This window comes from Stomoxys calcitrans, chromosome 2 (genome assembly GCF_963082655.1).
Source record: "Stomoxys calcitrans chromosome 2, idStoCalc2.1, whole genome shotgun sequence".
In the NCBI taxonomy this organism is placed as follows: Eukaryota; Metazoa; Arthropoda; class Insecta; order Diptera; family Muscidae; genus Stomoxys; species Stomoxys calcitrans.
The window spans coordinates 92,438,605-92,455,552 of NC_081553.1; the positions used below are offsets into that span (position 1 = coordinate 92,438,605).

The 16,948-nt window shown below is 38.0% G+C and overlaps 1 protein-coding gene across 1 annotated transcript in view; it reads left to right on the forward strand.

The window, feature by feature from the left end:
• Positions 1 to 15,600, forward strand: part of LOC106089273 (WD repeat-containing protein 20) — a 34,569-nt gene extending 18,969 nt beyond the window's left edge. Inside the window, exons 2-4 of the mRNA XM_013255096.2 lie at positions 6,088 to 6,276; positions 6,350 to 8,266; positions 14,733 to 15,600. Of these exons, the coding sequence (XP_013110550.2) occupies positions 6,088 to 6,276; positions 6,350 to 8,266; positions 14,733 to 14,792 (2,166 nt within the window). The 3' untranslated portion in view covers positions 14,793 to 15,600. The remainder of the gene's footprint in view (positions 1 to 6,087; positions 6,277 to 6,349; positions 8,267 to 14,732) is intronic.
• Positions 15,601 to 16,948: the final 1,348 nt, after the last annotated feature.

Below are 16,948 nucleotides of genomic sequence, written 5' to 3' on the forward strand. Positions count from 1 at the left end.
GCTAGAAAAGACGTCTCAGTCATTGTGTCCGTCATGACAGGTCACTGTCTAATCGGAAAACATGATGACAGACTGAAGGTTGCCAGCAACGACTTTTATAGAAGTTGTGAGGACATCGAAGAAGAAGAGACTATAGAACACCTGTGTGTGTCCCGCTCTATTCATTTCATTTCTTCATTTCTTTGAGAACCTGTCTGATTTAGCGGATGTGAACATTCTCAAGTTATTGGGGTTTTTAAAGCGATCTGGATGGTTCAACGGTAGGAACTAGAAGGCATCTTGCTTCTTCTGTTCCTGTGATATCACAATGGGCGAAAACGTCTAAGTTAGTCTGATGGCAGCCTGCCACTTAAACCTAACCTAACCTTCAACAATTTGATTTATCAACAAGGCGATTTGTTAGTAAACACCCCTTGTATAGAACACGAAATTAGGACTATAACTGATAGGCTGCCTATAAGAAGATTTACAGATATCCTCACATATATGAACAGAATATATGCAACCAGATTGACGAAATGTTGGAACACGGTATAATTATTGAAAATAATTCTCCATATAACAGCCCTATATGAAATGTTCCAAAGAAGTTGGACAACTCCGGGAGACATAGATATCGAATTGTTATAGATTATAGGAAATAAAATGATCGGACGGTTGATGACAAGTTCACGATACCTAATATTCATAATATACTTGTAAACGACCGAGGTTCACAATATTTTACTACAATAGATCTAGCTAAGGGGTTGTACCAGATTATGGTGAGGGAATGTGACAGGCATAAGACTGCATTTTCGAATATGGCCATTAAGAGTTTGTTCGCATGCCGTTTGGGTTGAAAAATGCCCCTGCGACTTTTCAGAGGTTGATCAATCAAAAATAAGATATGCGTCGTCTATTTAGACGATATCCTTATTTTTTCGACAAGTCCTTAGTAGCATATCACAAGTATAAGAAAGATTTTGAATAGATTACGGAGAGTGAATCTTAAGATTCAAATGAATAAATGCTCATGTTTTGCCAAGCAGACATTGGGCCTGGGACATTTGCTAACGACAGAGGGGATTAAGCCGAATAAGGAAAAAGTAAATACTTAATTTAAGGCTACCGAACAACATTAAGAGGATGAATTCTTTTCTCGGTATTACAGGTTATTATCGGAAATTTATTAAAGATTATTCAAAGGTGGCATATCCCATGATAAAATATTTGCAGAAGGATGTTAGATTGGACGTCAACTATCCTAATTTCATAAATTCTTTTGAAAAACTGAAAAGGATTTTAACTGAAGATCCGGTACTAAAGTATCCTGATTTCCAAAAACCTTTTCAGCTTATAATTGATACTTGTGCCACCGCAGTTGGTGCAGTTTTACAGCAAAACGGACACCCAATCTTACATGCTAGTAGGACCATGAATATTCATGAATAAAACTATTCGGCTACAGAGAAGGAATTATTTGCAATAGTTTGGGCGACTGGGTACTTCCGTCCCTACTTGTATGGGGTGAAATTTGACATACTTTCTGATCACCAACCATTAAGATGGTTACTTGTGAAATCGCAGACAAAGGAATTAAGTCCTAGACTGTAAAGGTGGATAATGAAATTGAGTTAGTTCAATATTACCATTGAATAAATTAAAGGAAGGGACAATACGGTTGCAGACTTTTAAAGTACGATAAATCAGGACAAGGACAAATCAATCATTTGAGTAATTCCAATGAATCTTTGTACGATAATGGGGATGACGATTTGGTTACTGTACATTTTCAGGTTGAAGGAGATAGAAACTACATCGGAATACTTGATACAGTGGTTAATAGATTTAAAGTTCACCATATTGACTGAGAGAAAAATAAAGGACTGAGGAGTTCACGGCAATAAAAGAAAAAAAAGTCTGTAAGACATAAGAACGAGCCGAAATTTAGAATAAATGAGTTGCAAAATGTACATACATCTAATATTAAAAGACAAACCAAATATGTGAATTAAATCGATATTAAATGCCTTAACCCTACTTGATGTTAATGCACAACTTATTAAGGTTTTTAGTTTTAATTGGCATTGATCAAGTCTCCGTGAAAAGTTTGACTAAGACTAAAGGCATGGCGCACTACGGGAGCAAAGCTGTCTTTTTCTAGATTGGGAAGACTAGGATAGGCAGAAATTTTCATTCTGCGACATCAGGCCGTGCAGTGGCAGGTGACTCAACACTGCCCAACAAACAGGGGGCCGACAACGAGACCATCACGGCATCTCTCAATATTGGATCATCACCTACTCCCAAGATGCCCATTTACTGGAGAACTAATGATTGCGGTAATCCAGATGCACCTCCACCAGAGCGAGACTGCAATACACGCTCTGGGCAAGGCAAGATTCATATTGCCTTAATTCAGAAGCCATGGACGACCCGGAACAAAGTTTCTGGACTGAACCATATCAACTACCAATTATTCTATGCTAACACTGGTACTCAGCCGAGGACCTGCGTTATTTGTCATAAAAATTTGAATTATATATTTTCCCCAGAGTTGTCAACGTCGGAAGCAACAGTGGTGAGACAGAGAGACAGTGGAGCATACCTGGCATCACTTTATCTGCCTTTCGACTCTCCGACACCGCGGCTGGTGGGGAAAGCAAAACAGACACGAAACGAGGTACTAATAGGGTGCGATGCCCCCTCTCACCACATTTCGTGGGGTAGTACTAACACTAATATGCGGGGCCAAGCCCTGGCAGAGATCTTGAATACTAACGACCTGATAACACTTAATATTGGTAACACCGCTACCTTTGTTAATAGGATTAGGGAGGAGGTATTAGATGTGACGATATGTTCAGAAAATCTAATCGATGAGGTTCAGGTTGGGAAGGTCTCCATGGAACACTCTTTCTCTGACCATCGCTACATTAGGTTTAGAATAGCACGGCCAGCGCCGAATCCGATAAGCTTCCGGAATAAGTTGAAACCCAACTGGACAAAATTCGGAAGGCTACTCAGAAGAATACTTGGGCAAGATAATTTAGATTGTCCAAGCATAGAAGACATGGACGAAAATGTCAATAGGATTACGACTGCACTTGTTGGGTCCTTCGAAGATAGTTGTCCTCTTGGGAAAAGGAAATCAGCCCAAGAGTAACCCTGGATGACCGGGGAGATTTGCAATATTGGAAAAGAGGTCCGCAGACTTTTTAACAGAGCACGTCGCAAAAAAGCGGAAGTTTATTGCGATGTGTATTACACACGGCTCAAAGAATATAGTGAGATTACCAGAGCGGCAAAACGTGCCTCCTGGAAGCTTTTCTGCGAACAGGTCGATAGCGTTAATGACGCCGCCAAGAAAAAAATTTTCTCTCAAAAACCCATGTTCAAACTGATACTTTAGTAGACGACATGGGAGTGAGAGCAGAGACAACGGAGGACATGTTGAGGCTTTTGATGAAAACCCATTTTACACAGGATATGACGGGACTCACGGAGACACCGGAATCTTGGAATAATGATGTTGATCGAAGGTTTATAGTAACGGAATTTATGGTGAAGGAGTCCTTGAGGAGCTTCAAACCATTTAAGTCACCCGGACCTGATGGAATATTTCCGTCGTTACTGATGGAAATATTCCATCTTTCACAGCGTGCCTAGGACTTTCATATACTCCGAAGGCCTGGCAGGAGACAAGGGTGATGTTTATACCCAAGCCCGGCAAGGCAAGTTATGCGACACCAAAGGCCTATAGACCCATAAGCCTTACGTCCTTTCTACTCAAAACTATGGAACGTATTCTGGAACGAACTGCTCAAATACAAACAGCATGCCTTTGTCAAGGGAAAGTCGGTGGAGCTGCCCAGCACGAGGTTGTGCATAAAATAGAAGAATCCTTCGATGCCAAAACGTACACACTGGCGGTATGCATTGACATCGAGGGGGCATTTAACAATGTGCGTACCGACACACTGATCCAATCCTTAGACCAGTATCGGGTGGACCCGGTCCTTAGAGACTGGATAAACCATGCCAAGGAACAGGTGGATAAATTGTGTGTCGCATGGATATAAATATAAGGGAGAAAGTGGCACAGGGCACGCCAAACAGGGCATTTTATCGCCACTCCTATGGGTGACCACCATAAATGACCTATTACGGATGCTGACTGAGGAGGGATTTGAACCCGTCTGCTATGCAGACGATGTTATAATACTTCTAAAGGGGAAGGATCCGAACGAGCTATGCAGAAGGGTCTAAAGGGTCTTGCATATGGCATATGACTGGGCTAGACCCAGAGGTCTCAATGTTTACCCAGAGAAGACTGAAATATGGCTGTTCACTAGGAAGACGAAGGTGGGCCAATTTAACGGACACATAGGACTACGAGCACACTTATGTTAAATCGGTGCGTTAAGTGATAGCATGTGTAGGGTATATGGGAAAGGTGATGACTAGTTGGAGCATTTCCTTTGTCATTGCCCGGCTTTCGCGTCCAACAGATGCCGGTACTTAGGTGGAGATACAATATCAGACATGAACCAACTTAGGGGAGTGGTATTGAAAACAATTAAGGATTTTGTAAGTAGCACGGAATTCTTAACTTAAAATTTTCTTATTTAGAGGTTACTTTATAGTTTTTAGAGCGCACAAGAAGCCGATTACTGACTTAGGTGTATGTCCATAGTGGCATGGGGCGGACTAATATCTGCACCCTCTTTTCAACCTAACCTTACATAACCTAGTTTTAATTTCAGATTAATAACTTTTGTATTAACATCGATTTAAGCTTTTTTATGCAAAAATAGCAGTGTGGACATGGTTTAATTTAAACGAGGGGAAGTTACGTATTTGATCTTCTATGACGTGAGATCAATTTTGTTCTTCGTTGTATTTTATTCACCATTCATCTAAAATTCCTTTATGTTTCTTTTATTTATCAAACTTTGTTTTAAACCAATGTTATCGTCTATCTCTTAACTAATCTTTATTACCTCTCCTTCTAACGATGTTAATACAGATTGGTTTTGATCTTTAAAATCTTTTCGTGATTTTTCGAAATTATTCTAACCCGACATCATATTCAATGATTTATATTCAAAGAATAGCATAGAAAAGAACTTATAAAAGTTGAGCAAGTGTGTTTTATTATTCAAAACACTTTGACTGTTTGGTGTATCGCGATTTCTGTTACGCCATGTAACTTAGCCAAAGTGATTTTTTTATAATAACACACACTTGGTCAACTTTAGAGTACTTTGCGATGCTATTCTTTCAATAGAAATCATTGATTATGATCCCGAGCTTTTCGAACATCTTGAAAAATCACGAAAATATTGAATTTTATTATAGTTTTGTATTAAAAAAGAAAAGAAAAGTTTCCTCCATTTTTCCGACAGTGAAAAAAATATTTTTTTTCTTAAAAATGAGACGTAAAGGAAAATACTTTTTGAAAATGTAAAAAGTATTTTAGTTTTTTCTTTAAATAACTTTATTTTTTTTTTGTTTTCGAAAAATTAAAAAAAAATTTAATGCTGCGCAGGCGATTTTTTTTTTAAATATTGCTCAATTTTTTATAAATTTTTTCTTTTTTTATGAAGTAAAAAGTTTTTTCTTATTATTTTTTAAAATTCATATCAATATTCTTCTCTGCAATTATTTAAAAGCCCCTAACCAAACACAGTAGGTGGACTTTTTTTTTATTTTTTTGTCATGTTCGTGGTCAACGCAAAATTTCCGAAATGCCGAGCCACAAAAACGGAATTTATATTCGCGTTTTTGGGATCATTTTATGGGGTGTGAAATTAGATATTTTTTTCGATTTTCCCCGCCGGGTGCTTGCTAAAATTTAATCACATTGGCGCACCCAATTTAATGAAAATTAAGAATAATCGGCTCAGCCGATTTTGAAAAGTTTGCATACAAACATAGTAAAAAACGACTCTTATGTGTGAAATTGCTGCTGTACATAACAAATCTGTCTAGATTTTACGTTAATTAAAAATTTTATATAGTTTAAGATTTTTTTCAATCCTGATTTTATTCTTCTATATAATGCTTAATTAAAATAATGTTTTTCTTAATTTTGTGTTATAGAGTGCGGAACTAAGTAAACCAATTGATAGGAAATTCTACAAGGGAACCAATCCTAGCTGTCATGATTTCAATGCATCCACAGCAACACCTACTGGAGCTCCTTTGCTTGTAGGTTTTACAACAGGCCAAATTCAATTGGTCTCCCCACAGATAGGGCCGCGAGAATATCGAAAACTTTACAATGAAGATGTGAGTATTTGCCATCCAGTGGACCAAAAAAAAAGACACTTTATATAATTTGTTTTCCATTTTTCCTTTCCAGCGTCTTATTGACAAAACCAAAGTGACCTGCTTAAAATGGCTGCCAAATTCACCAAATCTCTTTTTGGCCTCCCATGCCTCGGGACACTTGTACTTGTACAACGAGAATCTACAATGTCCGCCGGCAGCGCCTGTCTATCAGCCCTTCAAAATGGGCGATGGCTATTCAATACTAACCTGCAAATCGAAATCCAGTAGAAATCCCCTCTACAAGTGGGTCTTCAACACAGAGAACTGTTGCATAAATGAGTTCTGTTTTTCACCATGCGGTTCAAATTTGGCAATAGTATCGCAAGATGGCTTTCTGAGAGTGTTCCATTATGACACTATGGAATTGTTGGGTATAGCACGTTCCTATTTTGGTGGCTTTTTGTGTGTATGCTGGTCACCAGATGGCAAGTACATTGTGGTGGGCGGCGAAGATGATTTGGTTACTGTGTGGTCGTTTCACGAGCGACGTGTGGTGGCCCGAGGACAGGGTCACCGATCATGGGTTTCAGTGGTGGCATTTGATCCATACACCACTTCATATACCTCATGGGATGGTGGTGATTTTTCCGATGATGAAAATCAAATAATGGAATATACATCATCGCGATATCCTTCGGGAGATCAAACTAACGCCAATGGTTATGATTCTTCTTATGCGACGGGAAATCATGAAAAGAACTCAACGCCCATACACTCAAGGCAAAGGCCTCAGTCAGCGTCGTTTCGTTCGGAGGCCTCTTCCCTGGCACCGGACAAACTGGCCATAAGTTATCGTCTGGGCTCTGTAAGTCAAGATACTCAAATTTGTTTGTGGGATATCACGGAGGATATTTTGCGGCATCCACTGTCTCTAAGACAACGGGTGAATAGTTCAAATCTGAATGATACTAGTTTTATGAATGGCGGCACCGATGCCGATGGTGTTAAAGTTATACGACCAGTGGCCATAGGCCATCCCAATTTTCCACAACCACAGCACTGTAGCAGTCCTACCAAAGAAATTCAAACTAACAATATGACCACAACAACAACCACAACACCACAAACATCTGCGGGAGAACAAAATAGTAATAGTAGCTCTAGTAAATTTTCCACAGCCAATTGTACAATATCATCGCAATCGTCAAATGCCAACACCCCGCCCGATGACAGTTCTGTTGCGGCGGCATCGACTTCAACGAAAGCCCATTCAAAGTCCAATTCTAATACCGTCACTGGCAGCGGCAGTGGCGGAGGTACCATAAAATTCCCTAATTGCATAACGACCACTAAGTCAGATTCGATTGATGGTAATATGACGGGGAATCACATAAACACATTCTCCTCGTCATCAGGCTACAATAGCAAAACGTCGACTAGCAGTAAATCTTCGGATTCTGGCATATCGGCATTCAACTCGCTAACACAGAGATTATCAAACTTCTCATTTCTCAATACAAACGACAAGAAATCGTTGAATCTAGAAGGTGGCAGTACGCGACAAAATCGTCGTGCCTTAAGTCTCCTCAAATCGCATAATCATCATAATTCCTCAACGCTTAATCATCATCATCATCATCAGCATATGGCGAATTCAACACAAATTGAAACAAATGCCAATTCGACATCGACCTCTTCACATAGTTTTGGTTCTCTTAAATTGGGCAAATCATCATCATCGCATCAGCACCACAACTCTTTGTCACACAACATGTCGGGTTGTTCGCCATCGTCGACATCCAATTCAATAATAACGTCATATGATCCATTGAAATTAATTGGTACGCCAGCTTGCCCAAGATTCGATGAATGTCCACTGCTAGAGCCATTGGTGTGTAAGAAGATTGCCCATGAGCGCTTGAGTGCTTTAATATTTCGTGAGGATTGTTTCCTTACGGCATGTCAGGATGGTTTTATTTACACATGGGCCAGACCAGGCTATTCAACGGTGAGTGATTGTTGGTAATAATTTATATTGTAGACATATTGATTGATTTTTTTTTTGTCATAAGCAATTACAGCTGCTATAATCGGTTTAATTTGCTTAAATACAGGGTAGCTGAAGTGTTACCAAAACAAACAACTAAATTTTTTTGTTTGAATTTTTTTTATTCAAACTACGAAAATTTTTGGAAGCAATCTAAATTTTAGAATCTATTGACTTTTGCTTGATATGAATACCTTTTGCCTTGACTATTGCTCTGAGTCGGCTAAAAAACGAGTTGCAATCCGCTGGTATTTTGGACCATTCCAGTACAATGAATTCCTTCAGCCATGCTAATGGCTGTTTTTTATACCCACGCCCGAAGGATGAGGGTATGAATATTCATTTTGTCATTCCGTTTGCAACACATCGAAATATTTATTTCCGATTCTATATAGCATATATATTCTTGGTCGTCGTAAAAATCTAAGACGATCTAACAATGTCCGTCCGTCTGTCTGGTGAAATCACGCTACAGTCTTTAAAAATAGAAATATTGAGCTGAAACTTTGCCCAGAATCTTTTTTGTCCATAGGCAGGTTAAGTTTAAATATGGGATATATCGGACTATATCTCGATATAGCCCCCATATATACCGATCTGCCGATTTAAGGTCTTAGGCCCATAAAAACCACATTTATTATTCGATTTTGCGGAAATTTAAGACAGTGAGTTGTGTAAGGCCATTCGTCATCTTTCTTCAATTTGGCGCAGATCGGTACAGATGTGGATATAGCTGCCATATAGACCGATCTCTGGATTTAAGGTCTTGGGCCTATAAAAGTCGCTTTTATTGTCCGATTTCGCTGAAATTTGGGACAGTTAGTTGTGTTAGGCCCTTCGAGATTTTTTTTCAATTTGGCCCAAATTTGGATATAGCTGCCATATAGTCGGATCTCTCGTTTAAGGTCTTGGGCCCATAAAATGCGCATTTTTTGTCGAATTTCGTTGAAATTTACACTATCTTATTGTTTTTAGCGTCATCGTGACTAGCATCATCAGTCAACTACAACAACAATACACCCACCACAAATTGTGAGGGCTTTAATTTCTTTGAAACGAGCTTTTCGTTTCTATATTTAGAAACAACAACCACTGATAGCTGTTTTATTTTCTAAGTACTACCCCGTGCTCTGGGAGTTTATCATCTTCGTTTATTTGTTTTTTGAAAAAATTAAAAAAATATATATATCTTTTTATTTCCTAAGTCAATTTGTTTTAATAACAAAGAATATCATTTACTTAATATTTTATGACCATTAAGCTAAAATTTTATTTAATGACTTTGACATAGAATTGCAACTGATGTCAAAAGCAGTAGACTTTCTGCCATACATTTATTTTTTTAATATAGAAACCATCAAATGCAACAAGACACATAAACGGTTTCCAGAAATCTCACTTCTACGAATTTTGTGAACATTTTTTGTTTGATTTTTTTTTCGATATAATAAATTGTTGACTTTCCACAGCCAATTTTCCCCAAAAACATGACTTTATATGATGGGAAAAATTCGTTTAGCTACAGTCAAACCGTATAATTGAAACCCTAAAATTTCATAAACGTTGGTTCACTTATCTTTTATTTTCAGTTAAAAGTTGTTGTTGTAGCGGTGTGTTGTACACTGAGACGGCAGCCCCTGCCAATGAAAGACTCCATCGGGCCAATCCGGTACATACAACCGGCTACCATTGGGATTGAAAAAGTTAAAAGTAGTTCGGATAAGTGAAATTAATTTTCGGTTAAGCGATATGAGACTAAGTGAAAGCGAATTTTTACGTCAACATACCAGCATGTTAGAAATAAATTGAGTTTAAAAAGAGCAATGATCAGTACAAAAAGCAGAGATAATCATTAGCGAAACAACCAATTCCATGGCAGCCGGTTGTACGTACCGGATTGACCCGATGAAGTCCTTCATCGGCAAGGGCTGCCGCCTCAGTGTTCAACTTACTGGGAATTTTGTTGATGACGAGAATTTTTTTCCCATATTAAAAATTTTTAACTTATGAGATTTCAGTTTCATATGAAGCCAGAATTTAGGGTGTAAAAACCTTTTCAGTTTAGCTGTATTTTTAGTTAAGAGATTTTTCACTTAAGTGAATTCAATTGCATTGAATAACACCAAAAATGAAGAGGTCTTTCCATTAAGTTTCACTTAAGCGAGATTTTTCACTAAAGCGTATTACAGTTATTCCGGCCTGGCACGGGATAACAATGAGTACCACACACGCTTCCGCAGGTTGCGGATAGTGGAATGCTCCATACGGAGTAGCTGCAACGGCAGTCGCGGACAATCAGCGGTACCGAACGGAGAGACTCTTAGTGAGAGGCCGGGTGGCACCGACTCTTGCGTAAATACTGAGTGCCTATGATGCTCGATATGACAAAAAACCAATGGCCACCTTGTTCCCACGACGATCTTCTTTGGACCGGAACAAGCTTGCTCACCTACAGGAGCTTGACGAGGATCGCCAAATCCACATGAAAATGTGGCTACAAAAACAACAACAGTTATGCGGTTTCCACTGTAGTTCCATTCTCACATACATATTTCTAAGACAGCTCTATTCTTGGGCATTATACCCATTCGTCGTTAATGGCTTAATATGCGATTCGTATTCTATTTCCAAATGCCTTTCCTTTGAGTTCGTAATTATCCCGATTGATCTAGTTATAAGTTTGGATAACATTTTCTGTGTTGAAGTGGAGGTCCGCTTCAGATATCGAACTAAAATAATAAAGCATATTATTCATTATCGACCTCTATATAGTCATTTTTATACCCACCACCATAGGATGGGGGTATACTAATCTAGTAACACCTCGAAATATTGATCTAGGACCCCATAAGGTATATATACTCTTGATCGTCTCGACATTCTGAGTTGGAATAGCCATGTCCGTCCGTCTGTCGAAATCACGATAGTAGTCGAATGCGCTAGCCGTTTGAAATTTTGCAGAGTTACTTTATATTGATATAGGTCGTTTGGAATTGAAAATGGACCATATCGGTTCAGATTTGGATATAGCTCCCCTATAAACCGGTCTCCCGATTTGACGTCTTGAGCCCCTGGAAACCGCAATTATTGTGCGATTTGGCCGAAATTCTGTATATGTGTTCTGTTATGACTTCCAACAACTTTGCCTAGTACGGTCTAAATCGGTCAAGAACCCAATACGGCTCCCATATAAACCGATTTCCCAATATGGATTCTTGAGCCCCTAGAAGCCTCAATTTTCAACCGATTTGGCTTTGCACATTATGTTCTCTTATGACTTCCCACAACTGTGCCAAAACGGTCCAAATCTGTGTATAACCTGATATAGTCCCCATATAAACCGATTTCCCGATTTGACTTCCAGAGCCCCAGGAAGCTCGAATTTTTGTCTGATTTGGCTGAAATTTTGCACATAGTGTTCTTTTATTGGGTTGCCCAAAAAGTAATTGCGGATTTTTCATATAGACGGCGTTGACAAATTTTTTCACAGCTTGTGACTCTGTAATTGCATTCTTTCTTCTGTCAGTTATCAGCTGCTACTTTTAGCTTGCTTTAGAAAAAAGTGTAAAAAACGTATATTTGATTAAAGTTCATTCTAAGTTTTAATAAAAATGCATTTACTTTCTTTTAAAAAATCCGCAATTACTTTTTGGGCAACCCAATACATTTCAACAGCTGTGCCAAGTACGGTCCAAATCGGTCTATAAATAGCTCCCATATAAACCGGTCTCCCGATTTGACTTCTTGAGCCCCCGAAAGCCCCAATTTTCTACCGATTTGGCTGAAATTTTGCATGCGGTGTTCTGTTATGACTTCCAACAGCTGTGTCAAGTACGGTCTGAATCGGTCTATAACCTGATATAGCTCCCATATTTTAGCAGAATCCACGGTGGTGGGTTCCCAAGTTTCAGCCCGGCCGAACATAGCACGCTTTTACTTGTTGAATTTAATCCGCAGCTACTAAACTAAATTTTTTCATGAACATTCCATTAAGTAACAGGGGATACTTCTTTCATATCAATGAGTGCAGTCCGACTAATGTTTAAGCTCAATGATAAGGGGCCTTTTTTATGCCGAGTTCGAATGGCGTGCCGCACAGCGACACCAGCGATTGGTAGAGAAGTTTGAACATGTCAGGATACCTTACAAATAAAGCCAGTATTAGTAAGGGGATAACCATCGCTGAAAAATTTTCTGATGTTAGCGCCAATATTTGAATCCACGCCCTCGGCGTCACAGGCAGACATGCTAACTTCTGGCCAAGGTGGCGGCAGCTACAATAAAATGAAATACACGTTGACCATTATGTACAAGATAAATTTAACACCTAGGAAATTCAAGACAAATTTAAAAAGTAGGAGCAGTTGGCCAACGACGAAAAATCGAGTACACTACCTGTTAAAATTAGTGATTAGCTCAACTCTGATTTTGAGTATTTTCATTATTTGTGTGTGCTATGGTTCTTAACTATAAAGCACACACACAACCAAAACATTATAAAATCTCGTTGACAAATAGTGTACTCCTTTACCCAGGTAGTTGCTGTACACTACCTGGTTAAATTTGTGCAGTTCTGATTTTGAGTGTGTTACCAGTTTGTGCCAGTTTTCGTTGGATGTGTGTTATGGTTCTTAACTATAGTGCACACACACGACCAAAACTCGTTGACAGATAGTGCACTTCGCGAGAAAAAAATTGCACTCAGATGTTTGCGTACACTACTTGGGTTAATATATCTTGTTTATATACCCTCCACCATAAGATGGGGGGTATACTAATTTCGTCATTCTGTTTGTAACTACTCGAAATATTCGTCTGAGACCCCATAAAGTATATATATTCTTGATCGTCGCGACATTTTATGTCGATCTAGCCATGTCCGTCCGTCCGTCTGTCCGTCCGTCTGTCTGTCGAAAGCACGCTAACTTCCGAAGGCGTAAAGCTAGCCGCTTGAAATTTTGCACAAATACTTCTTTTTAGTGTAGGTCGGTTGGTATTGTAAATGGGCCATATCGGTCCATGTTTTGATATAGCTGCCATATAAACCGATCTTGGGTCTTGACTTCCTGAGCCTCTAGAGTGCGGAATTATTATCCGATTGGAATGAAATTTTGCACGACGTGTTTTGCTATGATATCCAACAACTGTGCCAAGTATGGTTCAAATCGGTCCATAGCCTGATATAGCTGCCATATACACCAATCTTGGGTCTTGACTTCTTGAGCCTCTAGAGTGCGCAATTCTTATCCGATTGGGATGAAATTTTGCACGACGTGTTTTATTATGATATCCAACAACTGTGCCAAGTATGGTTCAAATCGGTCCATAGCCTAATATAGCTGCCATATACACCAATCTTGGGTCTTGACTTCTTGAGCCTCTAGCATGCACAATTCTTATCCGATCAGAATGAAATTTTGCACGACGTGTTTTGTTATAATATCCAACAACTGTGCCAAGTATGGTTCAAATCGGTTAATAACCTGATATAGCTGCCATATAAACCGATCTTGGGTCTTGACTTCTTGAGCCTCTAGAGTGCGCAATTCTTATCCGATTGGAATGAAATTTTGCACGACGTGTTTTGTTGTTATATCCAACAACTGTGCCAAGTATGGTTCGAATCGGTCCATAACCTGATAGAGCTGCCATATAATCCGATCTTAGGTCTTGTCTTCTTGAGCTTCTAGAGGGCGCAATTCTTATCCGATTAGAATGGAATTTCGCACGACGTGTTTTGTTATGATACCCAACAACTGTGCCAAGTATGGTTGAAATCGGCGCATAACCTGATATAGCTGTCATATAAACAGATCTGGGGATTTGATTTCTTGAGCTTCTAGAGGGCGCAATTCCTATCCGATTTGGCTAAAATTTTGCATGACGTATTTTATTTTTACTTTCAACAACTGTGTCAAATAAGGTTCAAATCGGTTCATAACCTGATATAGCTGCCATATAAACCGATCTGGGATCTTGACTTCTTGACCCCTAGAGGTCGCAAATATTATCCGATATGCCTGCAATTTTGTACGATGGATCCTCTCATGACCATCAACAAACGTGTTTATTATGGTCTGAATTGGTCTATAGCCCGATACAGATCCCATATAAATCGTTCTCTCTATTTTACTTCGTGAGCCTCTAGAGGGCGCAATTCTTATACGAATTGGCTGAAATTTTACACAGGTCTCCAACATATAATTTAATTGTGGTCCGAACCGGACCATATCTTGATATCGTTTTAATAGCAGAGCAACTCTTTTCTTATATCCTTTTTTGCCTAAGAAGAGATGCCGGGAAAAGAACTCGACAAATGCGATCCATGGTGGAGGGTATATAAGATTCGGCCCGGCCGAACTTAGCACGCTTTTACTTGTTTTATATAACATTAATTTATTTTCTCTTTTTCTTTGTTTTGTTACAGAATGTACCGCAACATTTATCGCCAACGCAAACAGCACCGCCTGGTGGTACGGTAATATAGTTCGATAAAATTAATATTAAACAGTATCATAAGAATCTAGAGAAATTCAATCACTATATTCCAAATGCTAGTACTACCACATCAACTACTACTATTATAACTTCTACTCCCTCCTGCTGTTATTTAGAAACACCAATAACAACAACAACAACAAATACTACTGTAACTACTCCAACAATAAGAAATTTAGCGCCAACAACAACAACAACAAATAGTCTCTCTTTAACCACAGGTGAGAAAAGAGTGTAAAAATTATTTAAAAACAAAGAAAAAAAATAATAGAAAATAGTACTAAAACAGTTTTTATAAAAAACTTTTTTTATACAATTCCTTTATTTTTGATATTTAAAAAATAGAAAACAACAAGAAAAATTACAATGCAAAGTTATGTACGGCAAAATCATAAAATTGCATTAAAAACACAACAAAAATCATAAAAGTTATATAACAAAAATAAATAGTCCTTCTACAACATTTTCTCATTTTTGTTAAATATTTTTAAATACAATTAGCATAGGACTAAATAATAATAATAAAATATATATATAAATATTCTATACATATATTTTCACATAATTCCACTGTAATAATTTAAACAAAAAATAAAAAAAAATCATACAAAAAATTTTGTTTTCGCAAAAAAATCACTAAGGTCATATAAATTTTCATCTTCTGTAATTAATTAGTTTGCTTTCCTTTCCACTTTGAGATCATATATTTAAAAATTGGTCCAAAAAAAATCAAAGACAAATGCAGGTGAAGAATTGCGAACCTTATCCACAAACGTGTCATTCAAACGGTCGCTAGACATGTTAGGGAAACGTTTCGAGCGAACTAGCAAATCACATTTTAATTTCATATCAACGTGGTTTATAAATATCAGAAGAAACCTAACCATTTCTCAAAGGACTCGGGGACTAGGTTCTGCATCTTAAAAATCGCAAGAACAAACGGTGATTCTTTATGCAATAGCTTCTCGATGTCACATAGTCCATACTAACTCACTTTCTTCTCGATTTCAGCTGCGACCAACATCATTAGTGTTTCTACGGATGAACCATATGGACATTTTCTTCATGCTTTACGCACATAACTAAAGGGCATTTCCTTCATGCTTATATGCTGTGTTGAGTGGATTTTTTTCTCGACGTTCACTTGGTATAATCAGGGTTTCTTTGACTTGCGAAATGAAAAAGTGAACCAACTAAACCCAAAAGAGTTTATCATTAATTTATTCAAAGGCTATTTTGTCGATTTTTGCAAAAAATTCTGGACGTTTTGCTTGATCAGTGTCTCTACGACAATTTCTTGTAAAATATGTTTAAAATGTCAGGTTACCTCATGCACATTAATTTTTCATTCGTTCAAATAAATTTTGTAGTTTATTCAATATTTTTTGACATCCATCGTTAGTATGATCTGTTGAGCTTCTTCAGTGTCTCTACGTCATGAAAAGGGAATTAGTTAAGTTGCTACTACGTTATCAAACATTTCATATGAGCTCTTACGTTGGGCATTCATAAGGCTGACGGCAGAGTGCGAGCGAACAGCGTTGCTATGATATGGCGATAGACGGCGCTATAAACCTTACGCTATAGCGCATATGTTGTCAGAGTAAATACTATGCTACAAGCGAGACGGCGCTAGTGTTAGCCATAAAGCGTGTTATGAAATGGTTTATAGCAAGAACTAGCTTGCCTTTGTATAATTTTCGTTGTTTATTTTTTGATTTTACCTTTATTGAGCTGTATTGGCTTCATTCTTTTGCATTTTTTTGACATTTCAAAGGCATTGATCATTTTGTGTCAAATATTTCTGAATTCATGAGCATAATTTTATTTAATAAATAAATAATATTCCAATCAAACAAATTTTACCTCTAAGTTATGATTAGTTTTCCGGCGAACAGCATTGGGGATTATGAAATTTGGCCAGTTCTTCTCTAGTTTGTGTTAAATTTTCGTCAAAATATAGTCAAAGGTATTTACTGACATCCTGGTATTATTAAAAAATTACTCCGGGTGACTTCTAAGTATAGAACACAAATTATGGAATTCCCTATTATTTCTTCGACTTTTACTTATTTTCTTTTATTTTACGGCAAGAAAAATTCTTCATCTGAATACATCTTGAGTAAACAAACAAAACTCTACAAC